This window comes from Amblyomma mixtum, chromosome 7 (genome assembly GCF_055824585.1).
Source record: "Amblyomma mixtum isolate Tamu chromosome 7, ASM5582458v1, whole genome shotgun sequence".
NCBI classification, from domain to species: Eukaryota; Metazoa; Arthropoda; class Arachnida; order Ixodida; family Ixodidae; genus Amblyomma; species Amblyomma mixtum.
The window spans coordinates 107,213,635-107,229,924 of NC_143018.1; the positions used below are offsets into that span (position 1 = coordinate 107,213,635).

General features: G+C 48.3%; 1 protein-coding gene across 1 annotated transcript in view; it reads left to right on the forward strand.

Annotated features, from left to right (window-relative positions):
• Nucleotides 1-11,553: 11,553 nt before the first annotated feature.
• Nucleotides 11,554-16,290, forward strand: part of LOC149337138 (uncharacterized) — a 58,304-nt gene continuing 53,567 nt past the window's right edge. The window contains exon 1 of the mRNA XM_089554331.1: nucleotides 11,554-11,718. Within this exon, the coding sequence (XP_089410457.1) occupies nucleotides 11,554-11,718 (165 nt within the window). The remainder of the gene's footprint in view (nucleotides 11,719-16,290) is intronic.

Consider the following 16,290-nt stretch of genomic DNA (forward strand, 5'->3'; position numbering starts at 1 on the left):
AAATGCACAAGGGCTTGTACATAAAACCTTTGCCCAAGAACATGCATCCAATACATCACGAGGACCGCAGGAAGGCAAGAGCCAAAGCTTTACATGCTAAGTACGGGAAGTACAGCGGGGGTGGTGGTGGTGAAAACATTTATTTCGAATGAACTGGAGGTATGTTTGGATCAGCCCGTAAGGGACCGATCCTTACAAACACTAGGTGGAGGTCCCTAGTATGGGACCCCAGTGGCGGTTGCCGCCGCCCGGGCGCGCCCGACTAAGGCTTGTTGGGCCTGTAAGTCGTGGCAGCCGAGCAGGGTCGCCTCCCAGTCCTCCCGGGTTGGGTTGGGGATGGGGGGAATAGCAGTCTATGTAGATGTTGCCGAGTATAAGGACAAGGATGCATTTGCAATTGCGGTGGTGGAAGGGCGGGGACGCTTGATCGCCTCTGGATCAGTCAAAACCCGCTCCCCAGAAACTGCAGAGGAAGCGGCGATAGCACTAGCTATAAATAGTAGAAATGCTGACCTGATCTTCAGCGATTCAAAAACAGCCATCCGAAATTTGGCGAGGGGCAGAATATCTGTCACAGCGGCGCGATTGCTGAATCGGGCCACGGAGCGAGGGACTACGAAGGCGGAAATTGTGTGGGTACCTGCACACTCTGGGAACCCTGGGAATGAGACGGCTCACATGAATGCTCGAGGTTTCGTCAGCCGAGTAGGTGAGCCGGACGTCCCGGGAAGGTCCACGAGAGGTGGGCTGGTATCCTTTCATGACATTACTAACCATTTCAGACCCCCGGACAAGCAATTGGTGAAGGCGCAGGAATGCGTCTGGCGACGATTGCAGACTAGATGTTTCTTCAACCCATACGTGTTGAGCAAAATCTACCCGGACAATCAGCCGGAGTGCAAATTGTGTCACGAATTGGCAACATATGACCACTTATTATGGAGCTGCAGGATAGCACCGCCACCGGCGGACATTATGCGCGATCCTTCCCTCGAGCAGTGGGAGGCCGTGTTGGCCAGCTCAGACCCGGTCGTCCAGACCAGGGCCGTGGAGTGGGCCACCCAGGTCGCCGTCAGCCATGGGTTGATGGCCATCTAACATGGAATCGTCCACACATGCTCTCTGACGAAAACAAATTTTTTCCGTCCATACAATGTACAAGAGAGGTATTGCTTGGACCGTGCCATAAGGGCGTGAAGCCGAATTGGCGATGGCGTTCTGTGGACTCCCTGGCAGCTTTGCAAGACGCTGTCGCGTTCCACTCTTAGAGGCGAAGCTTAACATCTAACCGCAAATCAGAGACACAAGGAGCAACACTGCGCTTAAGGCTTTCGCCTCACCGCAGTTTAGGTCAACAAAGTGCCCCCCTGTTTTACTCCTTTCGTCCGAGCTGGTCAGAGCTGCCTCCCACCCCTCCTAGGTTGGCTGGTTATTAACAGTGACCGCCTGATTTCGTTGGCAGGCCCATACCATATGGTAAAGGTCCGCCTTCTCCCCGCAGAACTTGCATTCTGAGTCAAATGACTCCGGGTCTATTGCGTGTAGGCTTCGTGGTTTGTTGTAAGTGTTGGTCTGTAGCTTTCGGAGGTGTTGTTCCTCCTCTTTGTCTAGTGTCTTAGCCGGCGGAGAGTAGACCCGACGGGGTAATCTTAAGGGCTGAAGTATGTTGGTGTAAGTTAGTAGTGGGGTAGGAGGTTCTACGGCATCCGTACTGGGAGCCCGGGGGAGAAATGATCGGGTTGAGGCATGTGCGCTCTCGTTCCCTGGGATGCCCTGATGACCTGGTACACATATTAAGTGCTTTTGTGTGGGTTGGTAGCGACGGTGCAGCTATCCTGCAGGATTTTAGCTGCTAGCGGTGCGACCCTGTTCCTGAGTTAATTGCGATAAGCTGTCTGTGAATCTGTCAGAACGTATTCTGAGCTAGTGTTTGTTGCAGCTAGAGAAATCGCCACTTCTTCCGCAGCCAGTATGTCCTGGCTAGCCAGTACTAGTCCGTCGACTGTTGTATTTTGGTGCACTACCGCGACGGCCGTCATTCCCTTCTCGGGAGCCGCAACATCGACATACAACACGCCCTCGCGCCCACCGTAGTGCCTTTTCATGGTTTCGGCTCGTGCTTGTCGTCCTGACTGGTGAAAATCGGGGTGCATATTCCTGGAAAGTGAAGCTGCCTTGAGTGGTCCTCTCCATGAGGCTGAGATGTCGGTTTTGGTTTCCAGCTGTCGGGGGAAATTGATGTTTAAATCACTCAGGACTTGTCGGCCAGTCCGAGTAACGGAGAGCCGTACCACCTGCGCCGTAAGGTGTTCCTTTATCAGCTCATCTATCGTGTTGTGCACACCCAGTCGCAAGAGCCGGTCCGTCGATGTCGCAAGAGGAAGTCCCAGGGCATTCTTGTAGGCTGTTCTGATTATGACGTCGAGGTTTTTGATGTCACGCTTCTTAAGGCGGAGGTAGGGCGCTACATAGACGACGCGGCTTACAATGAAAGCCTGCACCAGTCGCAGAGTATCGTCTTCTCGCATCCCTGATTTGCGCGTCGTTATCCTGGCGACCATCCTGGCGACTTGCTCGCTCACGAGCCGTAGTTTCTGGAGGGTAAGAAGGTTGTTGCTGTTGTTATTTATGTATAGACCCAGTATCTTCAGGGACTGAACTTCCTTGATGGGTGTTGTCTACGCGGATGTTGATGGTGTCTTGATTCTTGCGTTGACGGAAGACTACGAGTTCGGATTTTTCGGGTGAGCACGTTAGTCCACACGCCTGTGCATAATTTTGAACTGCTCTCGCCGCTGTTTGTAGTTGTTGTAGGCCGCGAGCCGAGGACTCAAAAACCGCTTTCTTTTTTCAACAAGCTATTTATTACAGGGATGCAATATTTTATGCATGAACTACGTACAAAACCATTAGGAAAACAGTGGCAAAAATTGGAAGACGCTTAAGCTTCGCCTTAAGGAGTGGAACGCGACAGCATGTTGCAGCGCTGCCAGGGAGTCCACGGAACGCCACCACGCGTTCGGCGCGACGCCTTGTTCGTTGAAAATAGCTTTGAACGCCACGCATTTTTGAGGAGAGGAAATCTCAGTAATTCTCTCACATCTCGGTAGCCACCCGAACCCCGCCGTAAGGAAAGGGAGGTAGGTGGGAGGGAAAGAAGAAAGAGAGAAAGAGGTGCCGTAATGAAGGAAAAGAAATTCGTTTTCAGGAAAGGAAGTTGTAGTAACTGTCTCACATCTCCGTGGACACCCGAAACCCCGATTATAGGTCGCCGGTTCGAATTCCTGCCGCAAGCTGTAAGTTTATGCTGCTCGAAAGGCCTAATGGTATTACACCATCTGGAACATTCTGCGGCAAACGATTGGCATGATACGATTTTTTCCGACCAGCGGTGCCGGCAACTACGACGCCGACGGCTTTTCGAGGATACTGAAAAGAGCGCCATAGAACAACTCAGGTAACGGCGGCGCTCATATTCTCAACCACAACATGCCGCATCATAGCTGTTGCTGAATATCGTGTTTCCACGTGGTGACCGTCATGTCATTTCTTGTTTTTTAACCTTAACCATAGAGTAAGAGATATGCGTGTTGTGAGGCATCACATGCGACCGTGGAGTGCCAGACTTCGGTCGGCAGGATGCAGATGAGTGGTGGAAGCAGCAATTAAAACATGGTCGGGGCACTCACGCGTGTTTTACATCATGGTTCAGGGGTGCCAGTGTGCGTAATCAACTGGCTGAAGCAGCAGTGCACGACATGGCGGTGCGCTTGAAGCCTGCACGTCCTGGTAGTCAATGCATAGGAGGAGGAGGATGTAGAAGAGGAAAGGCAGGGAGGTTAACCAGATCTGTTAAAACCTTGCAGGCATCCAAACTACGATCGGAAAAAAATTTAACTTATTAATGCTTCTGGGTTTTTTCGCTCACGCCCAACGCCACCGACGACGACACCGGCTTTTCTGCGACACGGGGCCCATAACGCTACCGCGTTGACGAAATGCAGCACATTTACGCAACCCAGCGCAACAAGAAAGGCCACAAAAAAACGCGTTAACTCTCCTTACCACGGGAAAAACGACCATTTTTCACATGTCTCAGACAAATTTTTTTTTTAGAAAAACTGTGATAGATAAAATTATATAAAATGCATAACAATAATTCAGATAGAATGCGCTTTATAATGAAATTTTTTTGAACACATATTCTGCTTGAAATGCTGTGAAAAAAAATCAGTAAATACAACAAAAAGTAAAAAAGAAGAAAAGTTTTGTGTTTATATGACAATAACTTTCCAAACACTTGTACTAAAAAAATTCTAGAAATTACAAAACAATTCAAATTCTTTCTAAAACATGGCATTAAAGTTTGAAAATTATAACTTGAATAGTTTTCGAGCTAGAATTTTTTTTCATGCCTCTTGAAAAGGCTCGTTTGAGAGTGCCCTTTATATGATTTCTACAGTCCAACAAAAAAAATTGGAAGTGTAATGTTATGCGTCAAACGAAAGCTTGGTAAGCGTGGTTTAAAAAATACAAATGAAAACTTATTTAATTTACGTCAAAAATTTAAAAAATATATAAAACACAACAAGTATAGGTGTGATATTGCGATATATAGTATGCGATAAGTATAGCTGCGATGTAGCCGCAGAATCGAAATCCGACGTTACAACATCTTCGTCCGAGTCACTGCTGCTCGGAGGATCTTGAAAATCAGCTGCAGAGGCTGGAGAATCACGTGCAGCGGGACTCTTCCGAGCGCGCGAAGCGCCCGACCTCGACGCGACGCCATCCTCACCTCGTATTATGTCGCAATAAGCCTATGCTCCAAGGGCACTTCAAAAATGCACGACTGGCGGGGAAATTACGAACTAGGCCGAAAATGGAACTAACCGTCTGAACAACAAACCAAATTCGCCCGCACAAGCGGACAGGAAAAAGAAAGCGAAACTATCAGGCCAACGTTCCGGGATCGGTTTGCGCAGTTACAGCGTCTGAACCAAAATCCGACAATGCAACATCGTCACCAGAGACTCTACTACTCGTAGCATAGATAATAATTGCAGTCAACGCAGTAGAATTGCGCGCAGCAAGGTTTTTCCGAGCGCGCGCCGTCTGCGCGCCCGACGCCATGGACGGAGCGTCCGCGCCGTACCCTCCGCATCAAAGGCGTTTCAAAAATTCGCGCGTCGTAAGAAAATTGCTCTCTACGCAGAAACCGAAACTGTAGTCTCTGGAGAACAACTTAGATGGCGCCACATCACCGTAACGGCTACAATGAGGAGCTTCGGTTCGCACAAACAGACCGGAACGAAGAATCTGAACGCACAGGCGAGCGTTCTGGGCTCTCGTTGCCCAGTTTGGGCTTCGAAACAATACCTGACGATACAGCATCGTCGTCAGGGTCCGTGCTAATCGATACATCAAAAATATGTGGTGCAAACGCAGCGAATTGAGTGGAACGGGTTTTTTCGAGGGAGCGCCATTCCCGATGATGACGGCTTGTTCGGAGCGCCCGACGCCGTACACCCAACTTCAAGCGCGTCTCAAAAATTGCCGCTTTTTGGCAAAAATATAAACTAAACAGGAAATTGAAGTTTAATGTGTGAACAACAAACCGAATGACTCAGCAAGTCTGTAGCGGCCGCGGTCGCGCTGCCGTAGCGCTTCGAATTTTTCGATCACCGGTGATCGAAGCACAGTGGCGTGGTAACGAAAGAGTTAAGTAAAGAGGAACGTAGTGTATGCGTTTCCTTACGACTGTATGCTATGAATACGCGTGTCGTTAGAAAGGGAGGAATTTTTAATGAACCGCGCAACAGAGCTCAAAATGAGACAATGTTTTCGCATTGAAATCATACGTAAGCACTCATAAGTGACTTTGAATCCGCCTCTCGATATGCAGAAGGGAATTTTCAGCTTTGGTGACTCTTGTTGTAACAATGGCCTATGGAAGAGTTGATCAAAGTGTTTTACTTAACAGACTTGTCCCACTTACACCCTCCAACCTACATTTATGCGTGGATATCTGAATATCTGAGGGACAGATACTTTTACTGCACAGGGGGAACCCTATGTTCCAGTTTCCCCTATGTTCCAATACTTATTATCAATCAAGGGGTGTGCTGCAAGGATCGGTGCTATCACCGCTGCTTTTTAATATTTTGGTCAGTGACATCCCCATCGTCCTGATATAAAAGTTTTTGGGTACGCAGATGATATAGCTTTTTCGCCTAAGCCAGGGGTATCAATTCCCTTTACCAGATTCTGCAGGGATATTTGGATGCTCTTGGAGTATGGTTGCACCGTATTAAAATCTCCCTGAATGTTAACAAATGCGGCGTACCGGTAGTTCCTCCAGACGCGCCTTTGCACATTTCATTAGTCCACCGCTCTAACCAGATTCCACAAGTGGAATCCGTTAAATATCTCCCAGCATTAGATTGGAACCTTCCTATAAATAATGTGTTTAAAGGAGAACGCGCTATCTAAGACCTATACTTGAATTTGGTTGCATTCGGTTCTCTGGTAGCGCAAACTACAAGATTAAACCCTTAATCTTACTGGAAAGGCGCGCTCTACGTCTCTACCTTGGTTTTCCAAAATGAGTTTCAAACGCCTTGCTTTATCTGGAAGAACGTATCCCTAATATAACTTCTCGCTTTCAAATAGTGACGGTGCGAACTTTCCTCAGGTTGTTGAACCCGATGACTGTAGTCAGAACTCCTGTTTTTTTTTTTTGTCTCAGCCCGCCTTATTCATTTTCATCATTGGTCACGGTATCAAATGCCACAGATTACATTAACGCAGAACCTTTTAACACCGATTGGTGTTGATCTCAGTTCTTTGCAGTGTATTGATGACACGCCGGCAGCAGTGTAATCCCATTTTAACCACATCTTCCCATCTCATACGAAACACATGCCCGCAAACATTTTAAACGGTTCTCTTTCTGATCACATAGCGGAATATCCCCATCATACGGTGCTTTCTACCGATGATCCCGTCACCTTCGAAAAACCTGCAGTTGGCACCTTTTCGCAGGATTTGGTATGGAGCTATTTTGTCTGCATCCTAAATTACATTCCTATATTCTTTGCGGAATTTCGCTCTGTTGAAATGGCCCTGAATAAAATTTCATGTCATGTGTCACACGTTATCAACCTCGCTGATTGTTTGCCAGTTTTATTCTTCTTTGAAACTTCTGAAAAAATTTTTTTGAGGCGTTTCCTGCGATTTTTTGTCCCATCCACTTTAAAGGAGGTCCGTTTTGTCTGGGTTCCTGGTCATGCAGACATTCATTAAAATGAGGTGGCTGACTACTAAGCAAGGTCAGCTCTTGACGGGTCAGTGACACATCCAGTCTCGAATTTCAGTCTGCTGGTGATTTCCAGGTTTCAGCGGTTCCAGCACATATCAGCCAGGTTACGCGAAGCCTTACTAAATACCACTGATTATCAGCATTTTGCATATAAATGGAACGTCCGTTCGTGTGAAACCAGGTTTTGTGAGGTATCAATGACGCGGTTGCGGTGCAGGATTAATCCCAGTTTAAATTTATGTCTATACAGATGTGGGTGGTCACCGACAAACCTACGTGACTCATGGGGGGACGTTGAATGTGTAGACCATTTCTTTCTCTACTGTCCAAAGTTCGCACTCCATAGAAAGATTTGCCTGGAGGTCCCTTCCTCCAGGTTAGGGCTCCCGTTATCTCTGCCAGTGTTGTTATCGTTTGGTGCGAGGGCCAAAGTATTTGCATTGAGTTCAATTTGTTGGATTCCCCATGATTACAAATTGCAACTGGTAGGTTGATTTGCTAACTCTTTTAAAATTCTTCGAACTCTTACTTTTTCACCAAAATGTTGTTTGTTATTTGACTTTAAATATTCTTGTCCCGTTTTTCATGGATACATTCTTCAAAATTCGTGCTTGGTGTTAATATTTTATCGTTATCGCTTATGGAAATTTCCTTGTTTATGTCAGTACAGCTTCGTCATGCCCCGCATGTGGGTATGTGCTATGTTTTAAGAGGAAGAAGAAGAATATGTGGCATTTTTACTGAGGGAGAAGAAGAAGAAGAAGAAGTAGAAGAAGAAGAAAAGTATGGCTGAAGCAGCGGATCACATATCGGCTAGGCTACGCGATCCCTTACTTATTACTACTGATTATCATCACTTAGCGTATTTATTTATTTATTCAAGGTACCTGCAGCGCCTTGAGAGGCATTATTGTAGGGGGGGGGGGGGGGCAAGTGCGGCCTGGAAATTCTCACTCTGGAACGTCCACAAATGGAACGTCCCTTCGTGTAAAACCAGGCTGTGTGTGGTATCAATGACGCGGTTGCTGGGCAGGATTCCCACTTTAAATTTATATCTATGCAGATGTGGGTGGTCACGGACAAACCTATGTGACTCATGCGAAGACGTTGAATCCGTAGACCATTTCCTCCTCTACTGTCCAAAGTTCACACTTCAGATAAAGGTTTACCTGGAGAGAGAGAAAAAGAATTTTAATGAGGAAAAGGTGGAGAGGTCGGCCGGTGGTAACATGGCCCTGGCCTTCTACTCCACACAGGGGAAAGGGAAGAGGAGGAAAAGGAAAGTGCGAATGAAGGTTGATGATGGCATAATACAATGAGTTTCACGGGTGATGTCCACACACACACACACACACACACACACACACACACACACACACACACACACACACACACACACACACACACACACACACACACACACACACACACACACACACACACACACACACACACACACACACACACACACACTCACACACACACACACACACACACGCACGCACGCACACGCACGCACGCACGCACGCACACACACGCACGCACACACGCACACACGCACGCACACACGCACGCACGCACGCGCGCACGCACGCACGCACGCGCGCACGCACGCACGCACGCGCGCACGCACACGCACACACACACAGTGTGTTAGTAGACGCACATAAAACTGGTGTCTGCAACGCAAACACCGACACATGTCATTAACATGTAGGTAGTGCACACACACACACACACACACACACACACACACACACACACACACACACACACACACACACACACACACACACGCACGCACGCACGCACGCACACACACACACACAGTGTGTTAGTAGACGCACATAAAACTGGTGTCTGCAACGCAAACACCGACACATGTCATTAATATGTAGGTAGTGCACAGGCGGTCACAGACGAGTATCCAGGCCTGTTTCACACAAAAAGTTGAGCACGGCCTTTATCACACGCCGCCAATCAGAACGTCTCGGCCTGGCGCCCAGCAGCAGTATAGTTCTTCTTTCAGCAGTATAGTTCGGGCACTCGCAAAGAAGGTGTCCAATAGTCTCTGGAGTGTGGCATGTACGCAATTTGGGTTACTTTCGATGCCGATCTTGTGAAGATAGTGTTTGGTGTAGGCAACGCCAAGCCGTAACCGGTGGAGTAAAGTCTTATGACGTCGCACCACCATAGATGGCAAATGTAATCGTGAGCCAGCGTCAAGCTTAGAGACGCGGTCCTGTTGATGAGTCGAATCATGCCAGTGCGACTGCATTGCGGCTTGCATTAAAAGCGCCAACAAGGCTCCAATGTCTGATCTAGAAAAGGCTATCTCAATGAAAGCACCATCACTATGTGCCATCCGAGCCTCGGCGTCAGCACGCTCGTTTCTCGCTATGCCGCAATGGCTCGGTATCCATTGAAACTTTACGGTATGGGCGCGGTGGAAAGCTCCGGCTAACAAAAGCACAATCTGTTGAACCAGCTGCTCGCATGCCCTTGGTTTTACATAAGTTTGTACGACCTGCAATGCCGATTTTGAGTCGCAGAATATAGTTCATTGCTGCGCTGGCTGGTGACCAATATAACAGACAGCTTCTCGTATGGCTGAAAAATTCGGTTGCCGTAGAGGACGTTTTGTGCATGAGCCTGAAACGGTGACATGAGGCATTTCCTGGCACTATCACCTCTGCAGCTGAAGAGGTGGTTGTCACGGATCCGTCCACGAAAACATGCTGGGTGTCAGTATACATAGATGTAATGTATGACAGCGCCAGCTGTTTCAGTCCGACTGTTGGAATGTGCGTCTTCTTTGTTATCCCTGGGATTGTTGTACGTATAGATGGTTTTGGTACAACCCAAAGTGGCACCTCCGCAATCTGGTGTGGCGCGTAGTTCGAAGGCACCGCATTGCGCTGCATCCAGAGGGCTCTGGAAAAGGCTGCATCTGGACGCACAGCCCTAATGTTGGTCAGGGGGTGATGACGATGCCTGGTCAGATGCCGCAAATGCACACGAAGTGGCTCCTGTTGAAAATAAATTCGTGCTGGCTAGGCGCGGGCCTCACAAAATGTGCCCCATGTAGAAGTTTTACATGGCAAACCCAAGCATACTCTTAAAGCACGAGCCTGCGCGCTTTCAAGCGCACGCAGGCCTGATAGTGTGACCCCAGAGAGAACGGGTGCACTGTATCTGAGAAGACCGACTACCAGCGCCTGGTACATGTGAAGTAAATATCGCTCAGAGGGACCCCAACATTTCCCTGCCATACACCGCACAATGCTGGCAAAGCTGTCGAGCTTTTTCTTGAGCACAGAAATGTGCTTCGTCCAGGACAGGTCACGGTCTATCGTAACACCTAAGAATTTGTGATGTGTTACGGATGGAACAATTTGCCTGTCGATTGTGACCGGTTACCACGCCATTAACGTGCGTGTGAAAGCCAATATTACGCTTTTAGTTAGCGAAAGCTCAAGCCCCTGACGGCGCAAGTACGCAGACGTAATGGAAACCGAACGCTGCAACCTTGCTTGCACTGGGGGACGCGTGACACTTGATGACCATATGCAAATATCGTCTGCGTAGGCGGATACCGAAAGAGTCTTCGGTAGTTGTTTGAAAAGGCCAATGAGCACGAGATTGAACAACGTTGGACTGAGCACTCCTCCCTGAAGAACACCATAGGCAATATGATGATCTGCTGTATCTTCTTCAAGATTCTCCATGTAGACTGTCCGGTTTGTCAAATAGCTTGCAATCCAATATTGGAGGTCCCTCTCTCCAGGTTAGGGCTCCCGTTATCTCTGCCAGTGTTGTTATCGTTCGGTGCGAGCGTTGGGTTCAATTGGGTTCAATTTGTGGAATTCTCCATGATCACATAATTGCCACTGGTAAGTTGATCTACTAACTCTTTTAAAATTTTTGTAGTTTTTTTTAGCAAAATCCTGTTTATATTACTTTAAATATTCTATGGACGTTTTTTCTCGATACATATTTCGAAATTCACGCTTGTCGTTAATATTTTATCGTGATCGCCTATGGAAATTTCCTTGTTTCAGCCAGTACACCTTGGCCAATCCTCCCATGTGGGTATGTGCCAAGTTTTAATCGGAAGAAGAATATGTGCCATTTTTACTGAGGGAGAAGAAGTTTGGTTTGGTTTGGTTTATGGGGTTTAACGTCCCAAAGCGACTAAGGAGAAGAAGTAGAAGAAGAAGAATCAGGAAAGTATGGCTGAAGCAGCGGATCCCGACCTCGCGACCACGGAGGCTGTCGTCCGTCAGCCATCGCATTCGTCCGGGCGGCCGGCGTCCACCACCGCCCCTCCTTCCAAGCGCCGGTCCAACGAGGGCGAGGCAGCCGAGGACCGCGTGCTGCTCGACGTCGTCCGCCTCGTGAGTGCCGAGCACAGAGCGTGAGTGGAGCCCAGGATAGCGTTCAACGCGTCAGTTTTAGCCCTCATCCCTTGCTTTTAACGGGACAGCGTTAAAGACCCCGTTGCATAGAAAATCCGGCGCGATCGTTGCTGCTGTTATGAGCGAAAAATCACGGGCGTGAGTGTGGCAGGTGGTGCCCAGATAGCAACCTGTAGGAGGCAGGTGGGCCGCCAAGGTCACGTGACCCTTGCTGCGTCATCACAACCTGCCCACCGGATAGTGAGCAAACTGCCGACCGTAGCAGGTGGCAGTTAAATTAATGATGTGTCACTCAGGAAGAGCAACCTGGCCGCACTAGGCCATCCGCTGGGAGCACCTGCCATCGCAGGGCAGTGGCGCATCGCTCAACCGCTGCACCACAGCGCCAGGATTGGTACGAGGACTCCCGGATATCTATGAATGTAAATTAGAGAATGACCTTCTGCGTATATGCCAGTTAACACATTACGCTATCGCGTCATAACCTTAAAGTTGAACTTGTCTCCTCCAATTTTGTTGGAGGTTCCCAGTTTATACAATGTAAACCCATTACGAGGTTTACACAGGGGGCACGCCGAAATGTTATAGCTTTGATTATAAAAGCACAAGATACTTGTTTTTTGCTAGCATAAAAATTGCGCTCAAGTGCCACACAACATGAGTAAAGCACGACCACATGAGCACGAGCTATAGCCTATCATCTGATTTAATAAGGATAAGAAAAAAGCTAACGTGAACAACTAGTGGAAACATTGTCGCAAGTAGGAACCTATTGGACACACTAACGGACACACTGCGCGGGCGTTATACGCAGTATCTTTCATTTTGTTTTTTCATTTCAACTTCTTTTGTACTGAACGCCACCAACTGGCTTGCTGACGCACATGTCGTGAGATTCAAGTGCCATGAAGAAAGTTTAGATTGGTTTCATGGTGGTTAGCGTCTCAAAGCGACTCAGGCTATGGGGGACGGGAAGCTTAGACCACGGCCGCTTGATGCAAAGCGCAAAGCGAGGTGTGCGCTTTGTATCTAGCGGCCGTGCTTAGACGCTCGCTTGCCCGCCATTTATGGCCTGGACATTACCCATGAGGAGGGTTGACATATAACACTTACACGGCACAGAGACAACCACGAGACGGCACAGTAGCATACATCGAGCCACCTTTGCAGGTGGACGTTCGAAACAGGGTACGTCCCCAAAGGGGGACATACGGAGCCTCTCCCAGGACTGCACCCCCTAAATAAACCGGTCGCCAGGTCGGGGGGAGCCTGTACCCATACGGTGGTATCCGACGGTGGGTTTCGAACCTGCCACCTCCCGCAGCCGAAGCCGACGACCAAATCACTAGGCCACGATCCCTTTTTTGAACGCTTCACTACGGCGTCCCTCATAGCCTGAGTTGCTTTGGGACGTTAAACGCCATGAAACCAAACCAACCTTCACTCTCTCTCGTGACGATCGAAGTCACGCTTACTTTTTGACAGCGCACTCATCTCAGTAACATTCCTTCAGTGAAATGCAGAAACCGTGGCCTCTGCTGCGCTGACCTCGTCATCTGTCCACCGCGCAGGCAAACTCAATGCCATCTTTCACAAAGCTTAACATGCACATATTCAATTTATGGCCGCACTATACACCTTCTTAACGAATGCAAGTCAACAGATGAACCCCTTTTTTAAAAGGCTGCAATCGGAAGCAAACAAAAGTATCCAGCAGAACCATTTAGTCCTCTGCTACCTTCAGCACTGACAGGCGAATGCCAACAGCGTGTTTTATTTTTATTTTTTAGCGTGATTTGTGAACTACTGCCAAGCACTCAGGAAATGTTCAAAGATGCCTCACGTCGCTATTGTCTTTGGGATGTGAGCGTTTCACTGCCATAGGCACTGCCCTCGTCGACCAGGCAGCACCAGCGGTCATTCCGCGTGATAGCTTCTTCGATCATGTGACGCGTGACGTACTACCCTTCACGCATCACGATTCTAAACCTTGGATCGTTCCAGGCCGCGTGCTAATCTATGGAGACAGCTAACTACGCAGTTAATTTAACAATCGACATCCGTCCACTGCTCATTTTACGCTCAAGCCTCTGTCATGGAGCGGAAACAAATTGATCCGCCGCCATTGAGTAGAAAAAATTTGAGATAATAGGTGTGCCATTCCGCACAAGAGCGAGCTACCCTACCACTCATAAGGAGAGCGTCACGGCAACTGCGCTTATTATTGAGATCTTGTATGACACAACCACGCATGCAAATATTTGCGTCCAGAGAAATAATCGGTGTGCTTCATTTAGGAAGCTACATAAAAAGATATCGGCTCATAAAGCCACCACTCGATTTGGCTACTATGACATGATTAGGCCAGTGACATGATTAGGCCACTGCCCATTTATGAACATGCGAATAGGCCTCTAAAGTTCTCTGCAAGCCTGCTTCTTTGCACTTCACATTTTGGGAGCCCTCTTCTCACAGCGTGACGCCAATAGTTGCATCCTAATCGGTTGATCAACGCCGCACCACCACCGTCACTTACACGTGGTCCCCCGCGCTATTCAACGTTTCCAGGGCTCTTAACAATGTTCATGCGCAGAAGGCTTTTGTTACAGCCGGTTTATAGCGGCAGAAGAGAACATTTCATAATTAAGTTAGTAAACAATAGTTCCAACCTTCCCGTTAATTGTTATAATCTTCAGCGTCCTGCCTCCTATATATACTGTGCTTCTTGTAGACGATGCCAACTTTAACGCATCAAACCGACCTCCGATTTCATCTTAAATCAATTGGCAGACTTCGTCACGTTTCAGCATATGACCCTGAAGCGCCTGTCCAGAGGAATTTTATTGAAATGTTGGTTTGAGCTAGCCATGTTGCTCATTTCCTGTCATTTCACGTTTCTATACCGCCGCGGTGGCTCAGTGGTCATGGCGCTCGGCTGCTGGCCCGAAAGACGCGGGTTCGATCCCGGCCGCAGCGGTAGAATTTTGATGGAGGCGAAATTCGAGAGGCCCGTGTACTCTGTCAGTGCCGTATATGTCAGCGCAGAATAAAGAATCCCAGGTGGTCAAAATTTCTGGAACCCTTCACTACGGTGTCCCCCATAGCCTGGGTAACTTTGGGACGCTAAACACCCATAAAGCCAAGACTTTTTCACGTTTGTATGTTTTATATGCTTCTTCGTTATCCTCGATAATTTCTGCTGCTTAAATATTCATGCCGGTGTAGCTGGAAGCGCCATCGCCTTGTCGTGGGCATTCCCCACGAGACACCGCACAGTGGTTCTACCTTGCACGAGTAGCCTTCAGTCCCAAATTCCACCGTCCCAACGCACAAACGGCAAATTGCTTTGCCCATACGAGGCTTTCAACAAGTCCCTCCGAAGGCAACATGATGGGGTGTCATAAAATCTCTCGAATCAATCCTCCACGAGTGTTAAAAATACATCTTTCTATACTTCACCTTGAGGTAGGGATCGCACAGAAACGGGACAGCAGGGGGACGACACGTAGACAGCGCTGACTTTCCACACCTGTCCTTTTGAAAGACGGATTTATTATATACATCGGGAAAGTGGCCAGAATTAAAAGACGCATGCGCACACAAACAATTGTAGAGCGCTGCAGTCTGCTACATTGGAGAAATGCGGAAGCATTTGCGTTTCAACGTCAGCAATTTTATTGGAAGTCATTGTTGTCATGTGACACCGATCACATGGCCCTTGGATTAAATCGGTAACTTTTACAAGTCATTGTTGTCACGTGGCACTTATCACATGACCCTTGGATTACTTCGGTATTATTTTTTTGCAAGTCATTGTTGTGTAACATCTGTACACACCCGCAACACACATTCCCGTCGTGAACACCACAACACGTTCACTTCGTGCCCCTCTAACAAGTTTGAACCAACGACCCTTCGCGGTGTACGTGTTGTCTGCCCGCCTGGAGCACCGAGCGCCTGGGTTCGAACCGCCATGCCGGGGAACCTTTTCTTTGAATGTTCATTTTCGTTCGGACACACCCTAGGGACACGCTCTGACGAAACGCTCTGCTGACAGTTCATGTACACGCCACTCATGAGACAAGAAATGCTTTCGGATTAGAAAGAAAGCGGTTAATATGACATTTCCAAATGCAGAAAATTTACCCTCTTCCGGTGACTAACGACACCTCTGCAGGCTTTTTATAATTCCTCTATGATTTTAGGTTTCAGGTTTTAGGTTTATGGACGTTTAACGTCCCAAACCGACTGAGGCTATGAGGGGCGCCGTAGTGAAGGGCTCCGGGAATTTCGACCACCTGGGGTTCTTTAACGCGCACTGACATCGCACAGCACATGGGCCTCTAGAATTTCGCCTTCATCGAGATTCAGCCGCCGCGGCCGGGATAGAACCCGCGTCTTTCGGGACAGCAGCCGAGCGCCGTAACGACTGAGCCACCGCGGCGGGGTCCTATATGATTTCCCCTAAACCAGGCCCTTACGCATATTCAAAGCATGTGGTGCACTGGCCCACAAAAGAAAAACGCACGTCCACGAAACTTCAGTTTTTGA